The following is a 19,298-nucleotide window of genomic DNA, read 5'->3' on the forward strand; positions in this document are numbered from 1 at the left end:
AAACATGACCAGGTTATCTTGTCATTCAATTATGTTGCATACCCATCACCCAAAGTCAGATTGTCCTCCGTCACCCTCTATCTAGATTTCTTTGTGCCCCTCCCCCTCCCCCTTCCCCTTCCCCTCTCTCTCCTTCCCTTCTGCACCCCCCTCCCCCCCACCCCCAGTAACCACCACACTCTTGTCCATGTCTCTTAGTCTCGTTTTTATGTCCCACCTACGTATGGAATCATGCAGTTCTTGGTTTTTTCTGATTTACTTATTTCACTCTGTATAATGTTATCAAGATCCCATCATTTTGTTGTAAATGATCTGATTTCATCATTTCTTGTGACTGAGTAGTATTCCATAGTGTATATGTGCCACATCTTCTTTAACCAGTCTTCGGTTGAAGGGATTTTTGGTTGTTTCCATGTCTTGACCACTGTAAACAATGCTGCAATGAACATGGGGCTACATGTGTCTTTACGTATCAATGTTTCTGAGGTTTTGGGGTATATACCCAGTAGAGAGATTGCTGGGTCATAAGCTAGTTCTATTTTCAGTTTTTTGAGGAACCACCATACTTTCTTCCATAATGGTTGTACTACTTTACATTCCCACCAACAATGAGGGTTCTTTTTTCTCCACAGCCTTTCCAACATTTGCTATTACCTGTCTTGTTGATAATAGCTAATCTAACAGGTGTGAGGTGGTATCTCATTGTAGTTTTGATTTGCATTTCTCTAATAACTAATGAAGATGAGCATCTTTTCATATATCTGTTGGCCATTTGTATTTCTTCCTGGGAGAAGTGACTGTTCATGTCCTCTTCCCATTTTTTTATTGGATTGTTTGTTTCTTTGTTGTTGAGTTTTATGAGTTCTTTGTATATTTTGGATATTAGGCCCTTATCTGTGCTGTTGTTTGAAAATATTTCCCATTTAGTTGGCTGTCTGTTTATTTTGTTGTCAGTTTCTCTTGCTGAGCAAAAACTTTTTAGTCTGATGTAGTCCCATTCATTTATCTTTGTCTTCACTTCTCTTGCCTTTGGAGTCAAATTCATAAAATGCTCTTTAAAACCCAGGTCCATGAGTTTAGTACCTATGTCTTCTTCTATGTACTTTATTGTTTCAGGTCTTATATTTAGGTCTTTGATCCATTTTGAATTAATTTTAGTACAAGGGGACAAGCTGTAGTCCAGTTTCATTCTTTTGCATGTGGCTTTCCAGTTTTCCCAGCACCATTTGTTGAAGAGGCTTTCTTTTCTCCATGTGTGTTGTTGGCTCCTTTATCGAAAATTATTTGACCATATATGTGGTTTTATTTCTGGACTTTCTATTCTGTTCCATTGGTCTGAGTGTCTATTTTTCTGCCAAAACCATGCTGTTTTGATTGTTGTGGCCCTATAATATAGTTTGAAGTCAGGTATTGTAATGCCCCCAGCTTCATTCTTTTTCCTTAGGATTGCTTTGGCTATTCGGGGTTTTTTTATAGTTCCATATAAATCTGATGATTTTTTGTTCCATTTCTCTAAAAAATATCATAGGAATTGCATTAAATTAATAAATTGCTTTGGGTAATATAGTCATTTTGATTATATTTATTCTTCCTATCCAAGAACAAGGAATATTTTTCCATCTCATTGTATCTTTTTCGATTTCCTTTAACAGTGCTTTGTAGTTTTTGTTATATAGGTCCTTTACATTCTTTGTTATGTTTATTCCTAGGTATTTTATTTTTTTTGTTGCAATCATGAAGGATATTATTTTTTTGAGTTCGTTTTCTAATATTTTATTGTTGGCATATAGAAAGGCTATGGACTTTTGTATGTTAATTTTGTATCCTGCGACCTTACTGTATTGGCTTATTGTTTCTAGTAATCTTTTTATGGAGTCCTTTGGGTTTTCAATGTATAGGATCTATCATCTGCAAAAAGTGATACCTTTACTTCTTCTTTTCCAATATGGATGCCTTTTATTTCTTTCCTTGTCTGATTGCTCTGGCTAGAACTTCTAGCACCACGTTAAATAAGAGTGGAGAGAGTGGACAACCCTGTCTTGTTCCTGATTTAAGGTGGAAAGTCCTCAGTTTTATGTCATTTAATATGATGTTGGCTGATGGTTTATCATATATGGCCTTTATCATGTTGAGATATTTTCCTTCTATACCCATTTAGTTGAGTGTCTTCAACATAAAGTTGCGTTGTATTTTATCGAGTGACTTTTCTGCATCTATTGATAAGATCATGTGGTTTTTGTTCTTTGTTTTGTTGATATGGTGTATTACGTTAACCGTTTTACGTATGTTGAACCATCCTTGAGATTCTGGGATGAATCCCACTTGATCATGATGTATTATTTTTTTAATATGTTGTTGTATTCAATTTGCCAGTATTTTGTTTAGTATTTTAGCATCTGTATTCATTAGAGATATAGGTCTGTAGTTTTCTTTTTTTGTGCCATCCTTGCCAGGTTTTGGTATGAGAGTTAATGTTGGCCTCATAAAATGTGTTTGGAGGTATTGCTTCTTCTTCAATTTTTTGGAAGACTTTGAGTAGAATAGGAACCAAGTCTTCTTTGAATGTTTGATAGCATTCACTAGTATAACAGTCTGGGCCTGGACTTTTATTTTTGAGGAGGTTTTTAATAGTTTTTTCTATTTCCTCCCTGCTAATAGGTCTGTTTAGGCTTTCTGCTTCTTCATGACGCAGTCTAGGAAGGTTGCATTGTTCTAGGAATTTATCCATTTCTTCTAGATTGTTGAATTTGGTGGCATATAGTTTTTCATAGTATTCTAGAATAATTCTTTGTATATCTATGATGTCTGTGGTGATTTCTCCTCTTTCATTTTGGATTTTGTTTATATGAGTCCTTTCTCTTTTTTCCTTGGTGAATCTTGCCAGGGGTTTGTCAATTTTGTTGATCTTTTCAAAGAATCAGCTCCTTGTTCTATTAATTTTTTCTATAGTTTTTCTGTTCTCTATTTCATTTATTTCTGCTCTGATTTTTATTATTTCCTTTCTTCGGCTGGTTTTGGGTTGTCTTTGTTCTTCTTTTTCTAGTTCCTTAAGATGTGAAGTTAAGTGGTTCACTTGGGCTCTCTCTTGTTTGTTCATATAGGCCTGAAGTGATATGAACTTTCCTCTTATTACTGTTTTTGCAGCATCCTATAGATTCTGATATGTCGTATTGTCATTTTCATTTGTCTGTATATATATTTTGATCTCTGCGCTTATTTTTTCTTTGACCCATTCATTTTTTAAAAGTATGTTGTTAGTTTCCACATTTTTGTGGAGTTTTTTCCCTCTTTGTTGCAGTTGAATTCTAGTTTCAAGGCTTTATGATCAGAAAATATGCTTGGTACAATTTCAATTTTTCTGAATTTGCTGATGTTATTTTTGTGGCCCAACATATGGTCAATTTTTGAGAATGTTCCGTGTACACTAGAGAAAAATGTATACTCTGTCGCTTTGGGATGAAGTGTCCTGTAGATGTCTATCATATCCAGGTGCTCTATTGTTTCATTTAAGGCCAATATATCTTTATTGATTCTCTGTTTGAGAGCCGTCAGCGGTGTATTGAGGTCTCCAAGTATGATTGTATTTTTGTTAGTTTTTGTTTTAAGGTCAATAAGTAGCTGTCTTATATATTTTGATGCTCCTTGGTTTGGTGCATATATATTAAGGATTGTTATGTCTTCTTGATTCAGCGTCCCCTTAATCATTATGAAATGACCATTTTTGTCTCTGAGTACTTTTTCTGTCTTGTAGTCAGCATTATTAGATATGAGTATTGCTACACCTGCTTTTTTTTTGGATGTTATTTGCTTGGAGTATTGTTTTCCAGCCTTTCACTTTGAATTTGTTTTTATTCTTGTTGCTTAGATGTGTTTCTTGTAGGCAGCATACAGTTGGATTTTCTTTTTTAATCCATTCTGCTACTCTGTGTCTTTTTATTGGTGAGTTTAATCCATTTACATTTAGTGTAATTATTGACACTTGTGAGTTCCCTATTGCCATTTTATAAATTGCTTTCTGTTAGTTTTGTATCTTGTTTGATTCTTCTCTTTTGTTTTTCTATCATTTGTTTTTGTTTGTTTGTATTCCATACTTCTTTCCTCTGTTGCTACCTTTTTTAAGTCATGTGCTTCTGTGGTGGTTTTTTCAAGGGTGGTTACCATTAAGAAATGAAAAGGGTACCTACCATATTCATTGTAGTACCCTATCTTATGAGTGTTTCTGTACTTCATCATCCTTTGCTACTGTTACTCTGTCCTCTCCCCTTTTTTTTTGCTTTTGTTGTTACAGTTTAAATTTGGTTTTATTGTGTTCTTAGTGGAGCTTTTACTTGTGGTTTTGGTTTGTTTTGTTCTTTGAATCTGGTTGGAAAATCCCCTTTAGTATTTCCTGGAGTGGGCATTTTCTGATGATAAATTCCCTCATCTTTTCTGTATTTGTGAATGTTTTTATTTCTCCTTCATATTTGAAGGAAAGCTTTGATGGGCATAGTATTCTTGCTTGAAAGTTCCTCTCTTTCAGGGCTTTAAATATTGGGGTCCACTCTCTTCTAGCTTGTAGAGTTTCTGCTGAGAAATATGATGATAATCTAATAGGCCTTCCTTTATATGTTGTATTCTTCTTTTCCTTGGCTGCCTTGAGAATTTTTTCTTTGTCATTGGTTTGTGCCAATTTCATTATGATGTGCCTTGGAGTAGGTTTGTTGTGGTTAAGAAAACTTGGTGTTCTGTTTGCTTCTTGAATTTGAGGTTTTAGTTCTTTCCACAGGCTTGGGAAGCTCTCATCTATTATTGTTTGAATATGTTCTCAATTCCATTTTCTCTCTTCTCCCTCTGATATACCTATTATTCTTATAGTATTCTTTTTGATGGAGTCAGGTAATTCTTGTAGGGCTTTCTCATTTTTTTAAATTTTTGAGTCTCTCTCTGTTGTGCCTGATGTTGCTTGTCTTCTTTATCACTAATCCTATCTTCTATCTGGGCTGTTCTATTAGCTAAGCTTGTTACCTCGTTTTTCAGTTCATGAATTGAGTTTTTCATCTCTGTTTGATTTGTTTTTATAGTTTCTGTTTTCTTGCTTATATATTCTTTGTGTTCATTGAATTGTTTTCTGAGCTCCCTAAATTGCCTTTCTGTGTTTTCTTGTATATCTCTGAGTATTTTTAGGATTTCTATTTTAAATTCTCTGTCATTTAGCTCCAAGTTTTCCAATATATTAAATTTTTTTATCCATAGATTTTTCAACATCTATCTGTGCTACTTCTCTATCTTTTGTATCCATGATATTTGATTTCCTTTTTCTTAATGGCATCTGAGCATGGTCTTGTTGATAGCACTAATGAGAATTAAAAAAGTAAAAAAAATGGAAAAAAACCCAATAATAATTTATTATTTTCCCCCCTTTTCTTTCTTCTCTTCCCCTCCTCTCTCCTCCTCCTTAGGAAAATATCGTGATGAACTGTGAATTATATTATGCTAAATGGAACAAAAACTACCCATAATGGAGGGCCTGAGTTGGGGGGAAGTGTTCAAGAGGCAAAAAAGGAAGTAGGGACCCACAAAATGCAAAAAAGAAAAAAAGTTGGGTCAAGTATAAAATGGTTTGCTTGTAAGTGATGGTCGACTAAGAGATATAATGAGAGGGATAAGAGGGAAACAGGAAAAGGGAACAAAATAACTATTATATTAAGTGGAGCAAAAACTAAATAGAATGGAGATCCTGGGTTGGGAGGAATACTAATGAGTTAAAAAGCCAAGTAAAAAGCACCCAAAAAGCCACAAAAAAAAAAAAAACTTGAGTCCCAAATTAAATAATTTGTTCATGATTGAGGATTGAATGAGAGGAAAAGTAAAAGGAGAAAAGAAGAAACTAATAGAGAGGGAGAAATAAGAAAAAGGGGGAAAGGAAAAGAAGAAAAAAAACAGAGAGAGTTAAGGGTTTTGGAGTGTAATCCTCATGGAGAGTAAGGAAGAAGAAAAGAAATAAAATGTAACACTTATGGGTAGTGTAGTTCAAGAAGAGGAAAGAATAAGATGGGCAGAGAATAAAAGGACTAAGGTGGAGGAAATAGAAATAATAATAATAAAGACAAGAAGATGAAAGAAACAAGAAAAAATAGTGGAACAAGTTATAAAGTCTGTGGATTTTTTTTATTTTGAGAGGTTAACTTCTTCCTTTTTCTTTCCTCTCCCTCTTCCTAGTCAGTGACTCTGTACCCCAGGCTCTGCCCCTGTGGCACACTTAGGTAGAGATTTGCAGTTGATGAGACTCTATGGCGATGTCATATATTAGGCTTCAGTCTCGTTGGTAGTCAAGGCTTGTTAGCATTTGCAGGCTCTGACAATGAGAGAGTCCCTTTTCCTGGAGCCTCTCTCCTAGTCTCTCCTTCCTGAATTAGCAGCCTGATGATCCAGCTATGAGGCTGCCACTGCCTCTGTCTGGGGAGTAAGAGGCTCAAAGAGCTGGCAAATCCTCACTCTATCCCCACTCAATGCAGGGCTCTGGGTAAGGCTCTGGCAGTCAGAGCTGCCAGCATAATCAGGTGGGGCTTGGAGCTAATTGCTCTCAAGGTGACTTTCTATGAGCCTCCAGACCTGTTCAGCATGCCTAGCACTGTGTAGGACCACAGAGTGGTCCCCAGGCTTTCCGCACTTTGTAACCTGTTTTGGCTTCGCCTTTAGTGTGTGGAACTCCCGGACACTCCAAGGATAGATTTTTCTGTCTCTGGTTGATGAACTTGTTGAAATTTTGGGGAGATTTGTCGGTCGCGCTCCTCATGGCACCATTTCTCTGACGTCACTCTGAATTTTTTTCTAAAATACTTTAATTATATTGTCACTCATGAATTTATTTGGTAAAATGTTAAACAATTTTTGGAAAAAAAATAGTTATTTTTCTCACCTTCCTACTTATGCTGTCATATGTATGGCTCTACAGTTTTCCCAGTCTGGCGGTCTAAAATGCCTTGTTAAATTATCACTACAGAAAAGTTAGCTACTCTTATCTCTGAGTTATTCCAAAGTAAAACTATTTTCTGTTAACTGTTCCCCTCTGTTTGTTGCACCATAATTTTGAGACTTCGCCTACTGGGAGCCCTTCATCCAGTGCATGTGGTGCAAGTGTGCTTGAGTGTTAGACTGTGTGTGTCTTTATGCATTTTGGCCATGTTTTCTTGTAGCTTTTGGTTGATCCATGAAATTTCTTGAGAGCTAATTCCAATATGAGCAATGATTTCTTTCTCATTTTAGTTCGGTTTGATATGTGCTTACCGAACTTGTGAATATGCATTTTAACCCATATTAAAAATAAAGACAGAATTTCAGTTCTGAACAAGGGCCAAATGGTTAAAAACAAACACTTTCTTAGGTAATAAGCCACAATCTTAAAATTGATCTTTTAGACTATTTTCACCTGCTTTCATTGTTCCTTTTCTGTTCTGTGGGAGAAGAGGAAGTTACTATTACTTGTGAGCAAAGGAGTCTTATTAAAAGAGAAACCAGTACACATGATACTTCTCCTTGGGTCATAATCCAAAATTAGTAAATGCAATATGGACAGATGGATGTTTGGATTACACAGAAGCAGTTTTACAAACAGACCCAGTTTTATTATTAATAGTATCAAATTATTATTTTTTACTTTAGATAAAGTAAACTGTTATAGATAGACTTGTCCAAAGACCAGTTTCTGAGAGAGTTCAGTGGACAGGTGTTTATCAAGGATGCCCTAATGAGTGACACCTGTAAGGAGGGAGAGAAAGCAGAATTGGGTACAGGCTGAGGAAGAGCTATCCTACAGGTGAAGGACAGCTCACAGGGAGCTCTGGAACAAGAATGGCCTTTTATAGCTGTCCTGAGTTGGGACAAAATCACCCTCCTAAATCAGTCATTAGATATAGGCCACCTGAGAAAGGACCTGTCCTTGGTGAGGTAGATCTCTGTAGGGACAATTTTTGAAGTGGCTGATAATTGAAGAATGCCATCTGACATCGCTCCCAGAATCTGGGGCACGCATATTGTTTTCTTCTTAAAAAGGAATCTGGGCCACGTGTCTCTATGTACATTAACTCCTACCAGTTACATAGATGTCAGAGAGCTATAAATGTGCATGTTAAACACCTTTAACTAAAAATACTTTTCATTAAATCACTTCCGCTTTCAATAATGACATTAGTCTAATATTTCAAATAAGAAGTGAAAACAATCACAGTGTATAATTAGATTAGTAGCATAATTAGATTCTTTCTTTGTCGTTGAAACAGTTTTTAACTGTAAGAATCTCTAGTACTTTGATTTCTTTAATTTATTAAGGTAATGCCTGTGCGTCTACTGTTAATGTGATCAAGTAATAATAGGATGTCTGCCAAAAAGAGGTTGAGGTCAGTAGGAAGACATACAGACAAACAGCTACAACACAGGGCAGCAGGTAGCAAATGGCTTGAGAGAGAAGCAGCATGGGATGAGAAACAGAAAATATGTCAGCTGGCTATTGGAGATCAGGGGATAGGCAATTAAGAAAAACACTGATTTCAGTGGAACACCATCAAAGAAGTATGCATGAGATGTGTTAAAAGCAGAGACAATAGATGGACCCAATTTTGAGGGTCAGGTGGGAGGGGAAGTCTGAAGTCAAAACAGGGTTTCCAGGAGAAACTGAGTTGAGCCTCAAAGGAATCTGGGGCCTGTAAAGATCTCCAAAAGCAGTAACTACTGAATTAAAATGTTAGGGGTACGAATCAGGTTGGGGTGGGGTATGGCAACAGAAATAGAGACAGGTATTTCCTCTCAGTCAGTCACTACTGCTGAAACAGAGGGTGCTCACTGTAGGAGAATGAGGGAGGCAGTGCAGAGACAGGAGTCAGATGTTGTAGCGTGTGTTATCTCCTGCTCAATCCTAAAGGCAGGGAAGTAATTGAAGCTGAGGGACATGCTCACACAGTATTTGGGGAAAATTAATCTGGTCATGGTATATAAGATGGATTGCAGTACTGAAAGACTTTAAAAATGAGGAAGGCCAGTTAGGACACAATGGAAAAAAAATTAATAAAAGGTGATGGTTGTATGTTTGTAAAAAAAAAGGATCCAGACATAGGAGATAGTGAGAAGTGGTTAGAGATAGACATGGGCAATTAAGGATACTTATTATTCTGAGCATCCTACATCTAGGAGACTTTGGTAGCACTAAGAGGGATAGAGAATGGAAGGTGATGCATGGTCTAAGGGGGAGCATGATACATTTGGTTTGGACTTTGAGAAGCTTCCTGGCCATCTGGATATTAGCAGACAATTGCACCAGCAGACGTGGAGCTTGAGAAGGAGCTTCTGGTTAGAAATGTAGATTAGGGAATCAACAACCTTGAGCTGACACCTAAACAGAGGGGGAGATGACATCATCAGGGAAACAGGAGAAGGAGGCACAGCCGGAATGGACACTAAGGAGCGAGGTTCCCATTGAAATGTGAATAGGAAGAGGACACAGTGTGCAGGGGAATTGCTGAACTACTTTGCCATGGGATATATGGACTCTTATAAGCTCTTATAAAACGTTTGTCTGTGTTTTATAAATATTCATAAGGAAGCAGAGATGGTGGTAAGATTTATTCTGAGAATACATTAAGGGTCTATTGTAAGTAACTTAGAAAAATTTTCAAGTTATATTTACCATACAAATATTGTGTAATTCAATTCTAGTAATCGAAAAAAAACCTGACACCTCATTGGCTATATTGGAAACTTTATTGCATAAAATGAGGACAATAATTTTACATAAGAAAAATAACATGCATTAAGAAATAACAGCACCATCAACAAAGTGAAAAGACAACCTATGGAATGGGAAAAAAATATTTGCAAACCATATATCCAATAAGAGATTAATACTCAAAATATATAAAGAACTCATGCAACTCAATGCCATAATTAACTAATTAACTAATTAAATTTAATAATGAGCAAAGAACCTGATCAACTATGTTTTTCTGAAGAAAAGAAATGAAAGGCCAACAGGTAATGGAAATATGCTCGGTATAATCAGTTGGTCATCAGGGAAATACAAACCAAAACCACAATGAGATACCTCAACCCTGTTAGATTGGCTGTCATCAAAAAGACTAGAGATGACAAGTGCTGGCGAGGATGTGGAGAAAAGGGCCCCTTGTATACTGTTGGAGGGAATATAAACTGGGGCAGCCACTGTGGAAATAGTATGGTGGTTCCTCAAAAAAAAAAAAAATTAATTAATTAATTAATTAATTAATTAATTAAATAAAACATTGTGGTCCAGAAATTCCACTTCTGGGAAAATATCCAAAGGATAACACTAACTTGAAAAATTATCTGAACCCCCGTTTTTATAGCAGCATTGCTTACAATAGCCAAGACATGGAAACAACCTAAGTGTTCATCAGTGGATGAATGGTTAACAAAAATGTCACACACACACATACACACACACACAATGAAGTATTATTCAGCCACCAAAAAGAGAAAAGAAAGAAAATTACCATTTAAGACAACAATGGATGGCTTATAGGCATTAGGCTAAGTGAAATAAGTCACAGAGAACAGAGAAAGACAAATACTGTATGGTCTCACTTATATGTGGAATCTAAAACACAAAACAAAATAAAAACACCAAACTCATCAGCTTCGTGGTTACCAGAGGCAATGCAAGGGGGAGGGGCTGGACGAAGAGGGTGAAAATGCACAAATTCCAGTTATAAAATAAATAAGTACTAAGGAGGGGATGTGCATCGTAAAGACTCGAGTTAGCACTGCTGTGTGATAGAGAAGTTGTTAAGCCTTGTAGTAGGTCCTACAAGGTCTCCTCACATGCAGAGTTTTTTTTTCCCCCTTTCAATTATGTCTATATAACATGATGGATGCTAACTAAACATATAGTGGCAGTCATCTGACAATACATGTAAATCAAACCATCATGCTACTCCTTAAACTTACACAATGTTGTTTGTCAATTATTTTTCAACAAAACTGGAAGAAATTAAATTTTTTAAAAATAAAAATAAAAAAAAACCCAGCAGAAAATGAAATAGTTGTAATCTATTGTAAAAATTGCAATCTAATCCGAGAAAAGTGAATCCCAGCTGAATCTACAACAAATACTAGTCTAAGGCCAGGAGGTCAGACACTCAGGGCTGCAGCTGTCCTTGCTCATCCTGAGAGAGAATGGTGCAATGTGGTCAATATGGTATTGGGTTTCATGTGTTTGTTTTTAATTGTAAGGAATGTTTCGAGTTTCTTTGAACCTGGGACTTTCTGAAATTGGGCCAAATATTGGTGATGTGGTCCTACTGTTATTTTCTGTTCATGAAGGAAAGCATGTCTTTATAATGTAGAATTTGGCCAGAACTGAGTCATCTCTGAAACTCTGGTTTACTGTTTCTACTTATAAAGCCTGTCTTAAGAGACCACTAAGCCACACAGATTTTCCTTATTTGAACAAGCCTTAAATTGTTCACTGTATTTGGAATTTTGGAAATTTCTCTAAATGTACCCAACTCTCCCAGTTCACTCAGCCACCAAATATAACATAAATGGGCTTTTCAATCTGTGCCTGGAGAAAAATAGATATTCTCCAACATGTTTTATTTTTATGTGTTCAATGATTTGGGTTGCCACAAATATACCTAAGACACAACTCCCTAAGCAGATCTTAGAGAGAGACCCTGAAAGGCATCCCCATTACTCCACAAGAACAAACACCCTACTGCCTATTTGGCCTTCCCACCCAGCAGCAGGGCCAGAGCACAGCCTGCTGGCTCACTCAGGCTTGTCATTCCCAGGTGAATGTGTGTCAGTTCATGACAGTTTATATTGAACACCAAGGGGAGCTTAGAGCGAGAGGTCAGGAAGGGCTTCCAAGGGAGCACACCTTGATTTGGACATGCTTAAGCCTGTTTTGTTTGGCACCTGCTGGCTCTGACAGTGCCCTTCTTAACTCCTGTATTATGTCCTCCCTGAATCTCAGCCTCATGCCTTTCCTCCTGCAGCAGGCACAGGCCCCAATCCCGTGGCCTAATTCATGGTGATGCAGGATTAGCTCTGGCCCAGAAGTTGCCTATCTCAGGGCAACAAGCCATCTAACAGTTCAGGGTTGGCACAAATGGCCATAACTGAATATGCAAGGCCAGGTCTTGACTTTATTTCCCCAACTTGCCCTACTAGTTGACATAGAGATAGCTCAGTGGGACCCCTGGCTAGAAGTCCTGGGCCTCTAAGCTAATCAGACCATGAAACAGAGACCTATAATCTGTTCCTTCTATGTCTTGGTTGTATCTCTCTTTTACTCACAACTTCAGGATTGTCTGACGTTCCAAGAATAATGACATGTTCATCATTACCTCTACAAGGTATTTTCAAAAACTACTATCCAATTAAGATGTGCAAGGCACTATTTATTCCACTAGTTATGGGAAATAAGAAAGATAAATGTGATAGATTTCCTGACTCTTGGGTCATTCTACTTAAGGAAGTAACCATGTACAAAGATCGCTCTACCTGTGTGAATCATATTGTAATACATCCCATTGTGAATCTTGAATAGGTTCTTAGACTGGATAGATGAAGATCTAAATTGGGTCGTGTAAACAGGGTGAAGAACTATTATATATCACATAGAGTAAGTAATCTATAATTTTGGATTCTGAAGCATGTAGCACAACTGGACAACTAACCCATCTCATGGGTAAGGGACCATCGAGTGCTGTGTTCCCTGTAGAAGTCTCACATGTGCATCACTCATGGGTTTAGACTACAGCTTGCATTTTCAATGGACAGCGCAGAGCTGTAAGCCTGTGCAGGTCCTGGGCTTGCCCAGTAGACGACGCATGGGTGTGGAACTGAAACCGAACTTTCTGAGATCTGCCATGGGATTTGCATTCCCGTGATGAGTGGGATTAGCCGAAGCAATTTTTGTAAATTTCATGAAGCAAGGAAGATGTCAAAAAACAAACAAAAACTCCTTAAAGAATGAGAGAAAGGATCTTGATAGACAGAATGAAGAACAGGAGGGAGACAAGACAGAGAGATGGGCAGATTAAAGTATTTATTGCTATGACTCAGAAGGCTGGCTTGAGGTCGGCACTGTGAGCAATCGGGACCCAAAGCCGTCAGCCTGAGAACCACATGGTTAAATTTCCACTAGGAAAAGAGAGACAAAATATGGGACTGAGGAAATGACACGTGCATTTCCTTAGTCCCATATTTCTGTGCATTTCAAACAGAGCCTCAGTGTGTCTTAGCATCCATGTGATGTGTTTAATTTTCCCAGTGAATTATGGGCTGTGGACAAAAAAAAGTGTTAGGAAGAGGAAAGATAGAAAATTGCTATTGAGTGGCCTCTACGCCCCCCACCCCTGGCTCTCTGCTGCCGCGAGATAAAGCCCTCTCCCAACACTTCCATGAATTGTGTTTCATTAGCACCATTTTATCAGGAAAAATAGAAGCAGAGTTAAAGACACTGGATTAAGAAAAAAATTGCTTGTGACTCAAGACTGACCAACACCCAACCCTCGTTTTTTTCAACATATGCTTCTCATCTCTGGGAGAATAAAAGAAATTGTTTGGAAAAAGAATGTACAATTAATTTCTGAGGGGAAAAACACAGAGATATTAACCTTACTAAAAGTTTCTGTGAAAGGTTTAGAAAGAATAAGAGTTATATAGTATTAAGAACAAGAACATTTCATTGATTTTTTTAGAGTCTGATTAACATTTGGCAGCCTTCAATGTCTCTGAGTAGTCTCAGAGAAGGGAACTCCTACCATTGTAGGGAATGAAGTAAGCAAACCTGGACGTAAGTGACATTTAGCAGATAGGTACATGCTCCATGTAGGGAGGTTATATCAGAACCTGTTGCAGGTCACATTCGGAATACTACTAGCTCTCGCTATTGATGAGATTCAGAGAATTTACCGTAAATGGTGATACAATGAACTAGATAAAGTAAGCACTGTGTCTCAAAGAGGTGATTTGGCTTTACCAAAATCATTATGAGTTTTTTTATTATTTGGTTTACTTTTTTCCTCCCATTTTAATATCTTATGAATGTAAAATGTAAGATTTGGGACTCTTAAAAACTTTTAAAAACATTTTACACAGCAGATCTGTGATTCATGGCTAAAGCCAGGGGGACAGGTTTGCAGCAAGAAGTGGTATGGCTGACAAATGGGTCTGTAGACTTAATATGCATTGTAAAAAGTACATCCTGTGGAGCAAAGCCACAAGTAACAAACCTGATTTTGCATTATTCTGGGGATAGATTCTTCCTTCCTCCTGAAAATATTTATTTTAACTATTGGGATAGATATTTTTGCATAAATATGTTTTAATATATTTTAGCTCTATCTCTTTTTACTTTAGCTCTATCTCATTTACTACAGTAACTATAATTTAGGCTCCAGAGTCTTCATTAAGTACTATGGTTCTGTTTTAATTGCATAAAAGTGGACTAGCAAGGGTCCCAGCACAAAAGGTCACCAACTGCAGTGTGTGTTGCAATTCTCATGTCTAGTGTCCTTTACACCTAGTTTCTCACCCCTGGGGCTTGCCAGCGGGTCTCTGACTGAACTTCACACTGAGCCCTCATCAGTATCCTTGTATTCTCAGCATCTGGCTTACATGAAGAAATGAGACAAGGAGGAGCTTGTAACGGTTTAAAATACAATGTGCAGAGCAAGAGATTTTTTCCTTATAGTGACACGCATGCAAGCGAGTAGGTCGGCTTCCTGATGTTGCTTTTTCACTGTGTTCACTGCACCTTTCTGCATTTTTGCTGGTATAGCTTTGTGGCTAAAGTTTCTGCAATTAACTTCTGTCACTATGATGATATTACTTAGAACTGTATAAACCAATAAATTGCAGATATTCTGCATAGTGGAAGCATGGTTTTTGTTTATATATATTAAGTTCATTTCTGTATGCCCAGCACTCAGTGCTGTGGAGCACATAGCAGGGCTCAGTAAGCACTTCTTATGTGAATGAATGAACGAACAGTTTCTAGTCAGATGTTTCTCAGCAGGGTCCCTTACAACTCCACCAAGTTGATAATTGCAGTGAAACTAAAATTGATTTAATGAACAAACATCCTGCTATTTAATAACTTCATTCTGTGAATCGATTTAGTATAATAACTGGTTAATATTAGGTTATTGCACGCTTAATAATCTTAGTTTGCAACCTTGGTTATATCCAAGCCCCTGCAAGACAAAAAAAAAAAATAGTAGACAGGATCTGAGCCTTTGCTCTATAGTAAAGTGGTTCCATGGTAAAGGACAGAGTAACACTTTTGAGTTTGTTTTCTCCGTTTATGAGGGGAGGTTGTGAATGACTACCTCATAAGGTTGATGGGGAGCACATTGAAAACTTTCCCACAATTCTATAACTAATAAACACCGGAGGTAGGGTTTAAACTTGGTTCCTCTGGCTCCATTGGGTGGTTCCATCAGAACCATTTTCTGATGAAAACCAAAACGGCCAGCTGGGAAGGTCCTGAGGAAGAGTAGTTCAGAGGTCAGAAAGATAAATAGGAGTTAATCAGGGAAATTAAATCAGGAAAGAGCTTTCTAAACCGAGCTTGGCTGTGTCTGCCACTGGCCAAAGGCTATGCCCTTGTCCTCATTAGCAACACGTCTCAACAACTCAAACCCTGGCTATGAGTTATTTCATCATTTGAGATCATGTACATGAAATGTGTAAAATTGAGGAGTTTGGAGTTTAGATGTCGTTATCCTAACATGAAATACCTATTTTTAGTTAATAGTCACCTTAGTTGGATGTTGGATATAAAAGTATGTTTAACAAAAATTTGGAATCTCTGTTTCCTCCCCAGGTTTCGGGTACACCTGTTGACACGCAGATGGGCTAAGGAGGGCAGTGACTGTAGCACTGATAACAGCAAGGCAGGAAAGAATGTCCTCTTCTACACATCCTTTTATAGTTGCTAAAGGAAAACCAAACCCAGATCCCTCTTCCACAGAATTTGATGAGCATAGAGACTGAAATGTTATCATTCCAAATAATTATTGTACTTAAAAAAAAAAAAGATTATTGCCTGACCTGTGGTGGCACAGTGGATAAAACATCGACCTGGAAATGCTGAGGTTGCCGGTTCAAAACTCTGGGCTTGCCTGGTCAAGGCACATATGGGAGTTGATGCTTCCAGCTCCTCCCCACCTTCTCTCTCTCCTCTCTCTCTCCCTCTCTGTCTCTCTCTCTCCCTTTCTCTCCTCTCTAAAATGAATAAATAAATAAATAATTTAAAAAAAAGATTATCAAAATGAATCACATTAAGCATATGAAGAGCACATTTTCCTATCTTCTAGTGGTTTATACATGTAAATGCTGTTGCAGTGACATGCAAAAGGTTTAAGGGGAAAGCAAATGTAGAATATTGACACAGCCCATTATTGTCTTTTCTTTTATTATTTTTTTCCCTTTTCTTTCAGTCCCTCCTTTTATCCAACCATTTGAGTTTCCAAGATTCTCCATTGGACAGCGAGTCTTCATCCCTTGTGTTGTGGTCTCAGGGGACTTACCCATCACCATCACCTGGCAGAAGGATGGCAGGCCCATTCCAGCAAGCCTGGGCGTGACCATCGACAACATTGACTTCACAAGCTCCTTAAGGATTTCCAACCTCTCCCTGATGCATAATGGAAATTACACCTGCATAGCCCGGAATGAGGCAGCAGCCGTGGAACACCAGAGCCAGCTAATAGTGAGAGGTAAGCAAGAGATACAGGATCCATGGCGTCTAAGCAGCTGATTTATGGTGTTTGCTTGAAATATTTATATTATGAAACTGTAACTAGAATTCATAGAATGTGCTGTCATGTGCTCTCATTTCATTAAAATACACACACACACCCCTATAGAAACCAACTATGAACTCCCCCAAACTCTAAACCAAGATTTTATTGACCTAAAATATGAAACTTCTTTTTTTATTGAATTTATTGGAGTGACACTGGTAAATAAAACCATACAGATTTCTTGTGTACGACTCAATAACAAAGAAATGTGTGAATGAAGACATTGGAGCTATAAGATTTAATTTAGGAAATAGGGCTTTCCTATATTAATTTAATGATTTTTGAGTATCAAAGTCCATGGGCTCTTCTGTGTTGTATTTATTGTATGTAGAACTTTTTATAATATAATTAGTTTGATGGTTTAAAAAATATTTTTCAAAGCCATATATCATAGTTTTCCTAAAAAGTGAAAAAAATTATAGCTTTTTAATTGTTTTGTTTTAGCTTTAGAAATGTGATTTCCTTTGTTCAGCTTAGCATCAAATCTGTCATAATTTTGGGAGGCTATTGTGACATTAACAAGCAAACTGTGATTATGTTTATGCTCAATATGTAGCAAGTTTGAGGTCCATCACTCTGGGTAATTTGAATATGCAGCTATTTTAGAAGCCTGGATTATTTTTTCTAAATGCAAAAGAGAGGTCATTGGTGACTTTAAACAGGTCAGTGACATGACCTAATTTAACTTTTTAATGATCACTCTAACAGCTGTATGATAAATGGACCAGTCCAGAAAGCAGTGATAATAAGTAAGAGGCTATTTTTGAAGTTCAGGCAAGATAAAAGTGCCCTGAATGAAGGTGGTAATGGTCAAAGTAATGAGAAACAGTTGAATTTGCGATATATATCAGAAGAAAAGCAAAGAAGGCATGTTTATTAAGTGAATATTGTCAATGAGGGGAAGAGAATTTTATAATAAAGCACATATTTCATCTAATAAGGTAAATGGAATTGTCTTCAACATAAGAGCAGAAGATGCAAGGAGTAGCAATTGTGACAAGGGAAACAATGATGTGGGAGAAACAAGAGGGTCTGAACACAAGGCGTTCCAGTGCTTACGGTTCCAGAGGAAGGGGGAGAATCAGCAAAAGAGACAGAAAGGAGGAGCAGCCAGTGAAATAAGAGAAAATTCAGGGGACTATGAGGTCTTGAAAACAGAATAAGAAATCTATTAAGAAAGATAAGTAAAAAGTATATCAATGCCCACTGAAAATAGAAAAAGAGGAAAGTCAATAATTGGTCATTGAGTTTAGGAAGGATGGATACGATTTGTGACCTTGAAGAATGGCATGGCTGCAATAAATGCCTGATTAGAGGGGGTTAAGAAAGGGGATGGGTGAATGTGTATGAACTCAAGAAAAGGCAGTTCTTTTCATATTTGCAGGTATGTTGCCATGACAGAAAATAGAAAATGGAGAGGTTAGTGATGAACATGGACAAGGAAAGTTTACATGCTGATAGGAATGAGTCAATAGAAAGGAAATAAATGAGACAGGATAGGCCCTGGCTAGTTGGCTCAGCGGTAGAGCGTCGGCCTGGCGTGCGGGGGACCCGGGTTCGATTCCCGGCCAGGGCACACAGGAGAAGCGCCCATCTGCTTCTCCACCCCCCCCCTTTCCTCTCTGCCTCTCTCTTCCCCTCCCTCAGCCAAGGCTCCATTGGAGCAAAGATGGCCCGGACGCTGGGGATGGCTCCTTGGCCTCTGCCCCAGGCGCTAGAGTGGCTCTGGTTGTGGCAGAGCGACTCCCCGGAGGGGCAGAGCATTGCCCCCTGGTGTGCAGAGCGTCGCCCCTGGTGGGCGTGCCGGGTGGATCCCGGTCGGGCACATGCAGGAGTCTGTCTGACTGTCTCTCCCCATTTCCAGCTTCAGAAAAATACAAAAAAAAAAAAATGTGACAGGATAATGAAGAAATAATTATAGTATTAAAGTCTTTGAATTAATAAAATGAGATTAGATTCTTTGCATGCAGTGGAATGTGTTTAAACTAGTGTAGTAATAACCATAGTTGGAGGCACCAAAAGTAGAACCAACAGAAATGGTTGGAAATTTCAGAGAGGCAGATTTTGGGTCAACTAAATGCAATGACTGTATGCAGTGACTGAAAGAGGGAATTCAAGAAGAGAGCATAATTTTAAAAAATGTATCAAAAGGAAACTCTAGATCTGAACACACATCTAAAATGAGAAATTCACTGGATCTATTTAATAGGGTATCGGATTATTGGATACTACAGAACAAAGAATTAATTTAAAAGAGGTCAAGAAAAAAAATCCAAAATTTTCACAGAGAGTTGAAAGACTAAAAATTATATACAGGGACCCAATGAATTTGGGACAATGTCAAGTGGTCCAACATAGACATAGTAGGAGTCTCAGAAGGAGGGACAGGGAAAATATATATTTGAGTAATAATTGAAAGGAAAATTTCCAAATGTGATATATATATATATATATACATATACACATACACAC

General features: G+C 37.7%; 1 protein-coding gene across 1 annotated transcript in view; it reads left to right on the forward strand.

Annotated features, from left to right (window-relative positions):
* DSCAM (DS cell adhesion molecule) overlaps positions 1-19,298 on the forward strand; it is a 636,673-nt gene that overhangs the window by 425,032 nt on the left and 192,343 nt on the right. Inside the window, exon 9 of the mRNA XM_066370162.1 lies at positions 16,461-16,739. Coding sequence (XP_066226259.1) covers positions 16,461-16,739 — 279 coding nt within the window. The remainder of the gene's footprint in view (positions 1-16,460; positions 16,740-19,298) is intronic.

This window comes from Saccopteryx leptura, chromosome 2, assembly GCF_036850995.1.
Source record: "Saccopteryx leptura isolate mSacLep1 chromosome 2, mSacLep1_pri_phased_curated, whole genome shotgun sequence".
Lineage (NCBI taxonomy): Eukaryota > Metazoa > Chordata > Mammalia > Chiroptera > Emballonuridae > Saccopteryx > Saccopteryx leptura.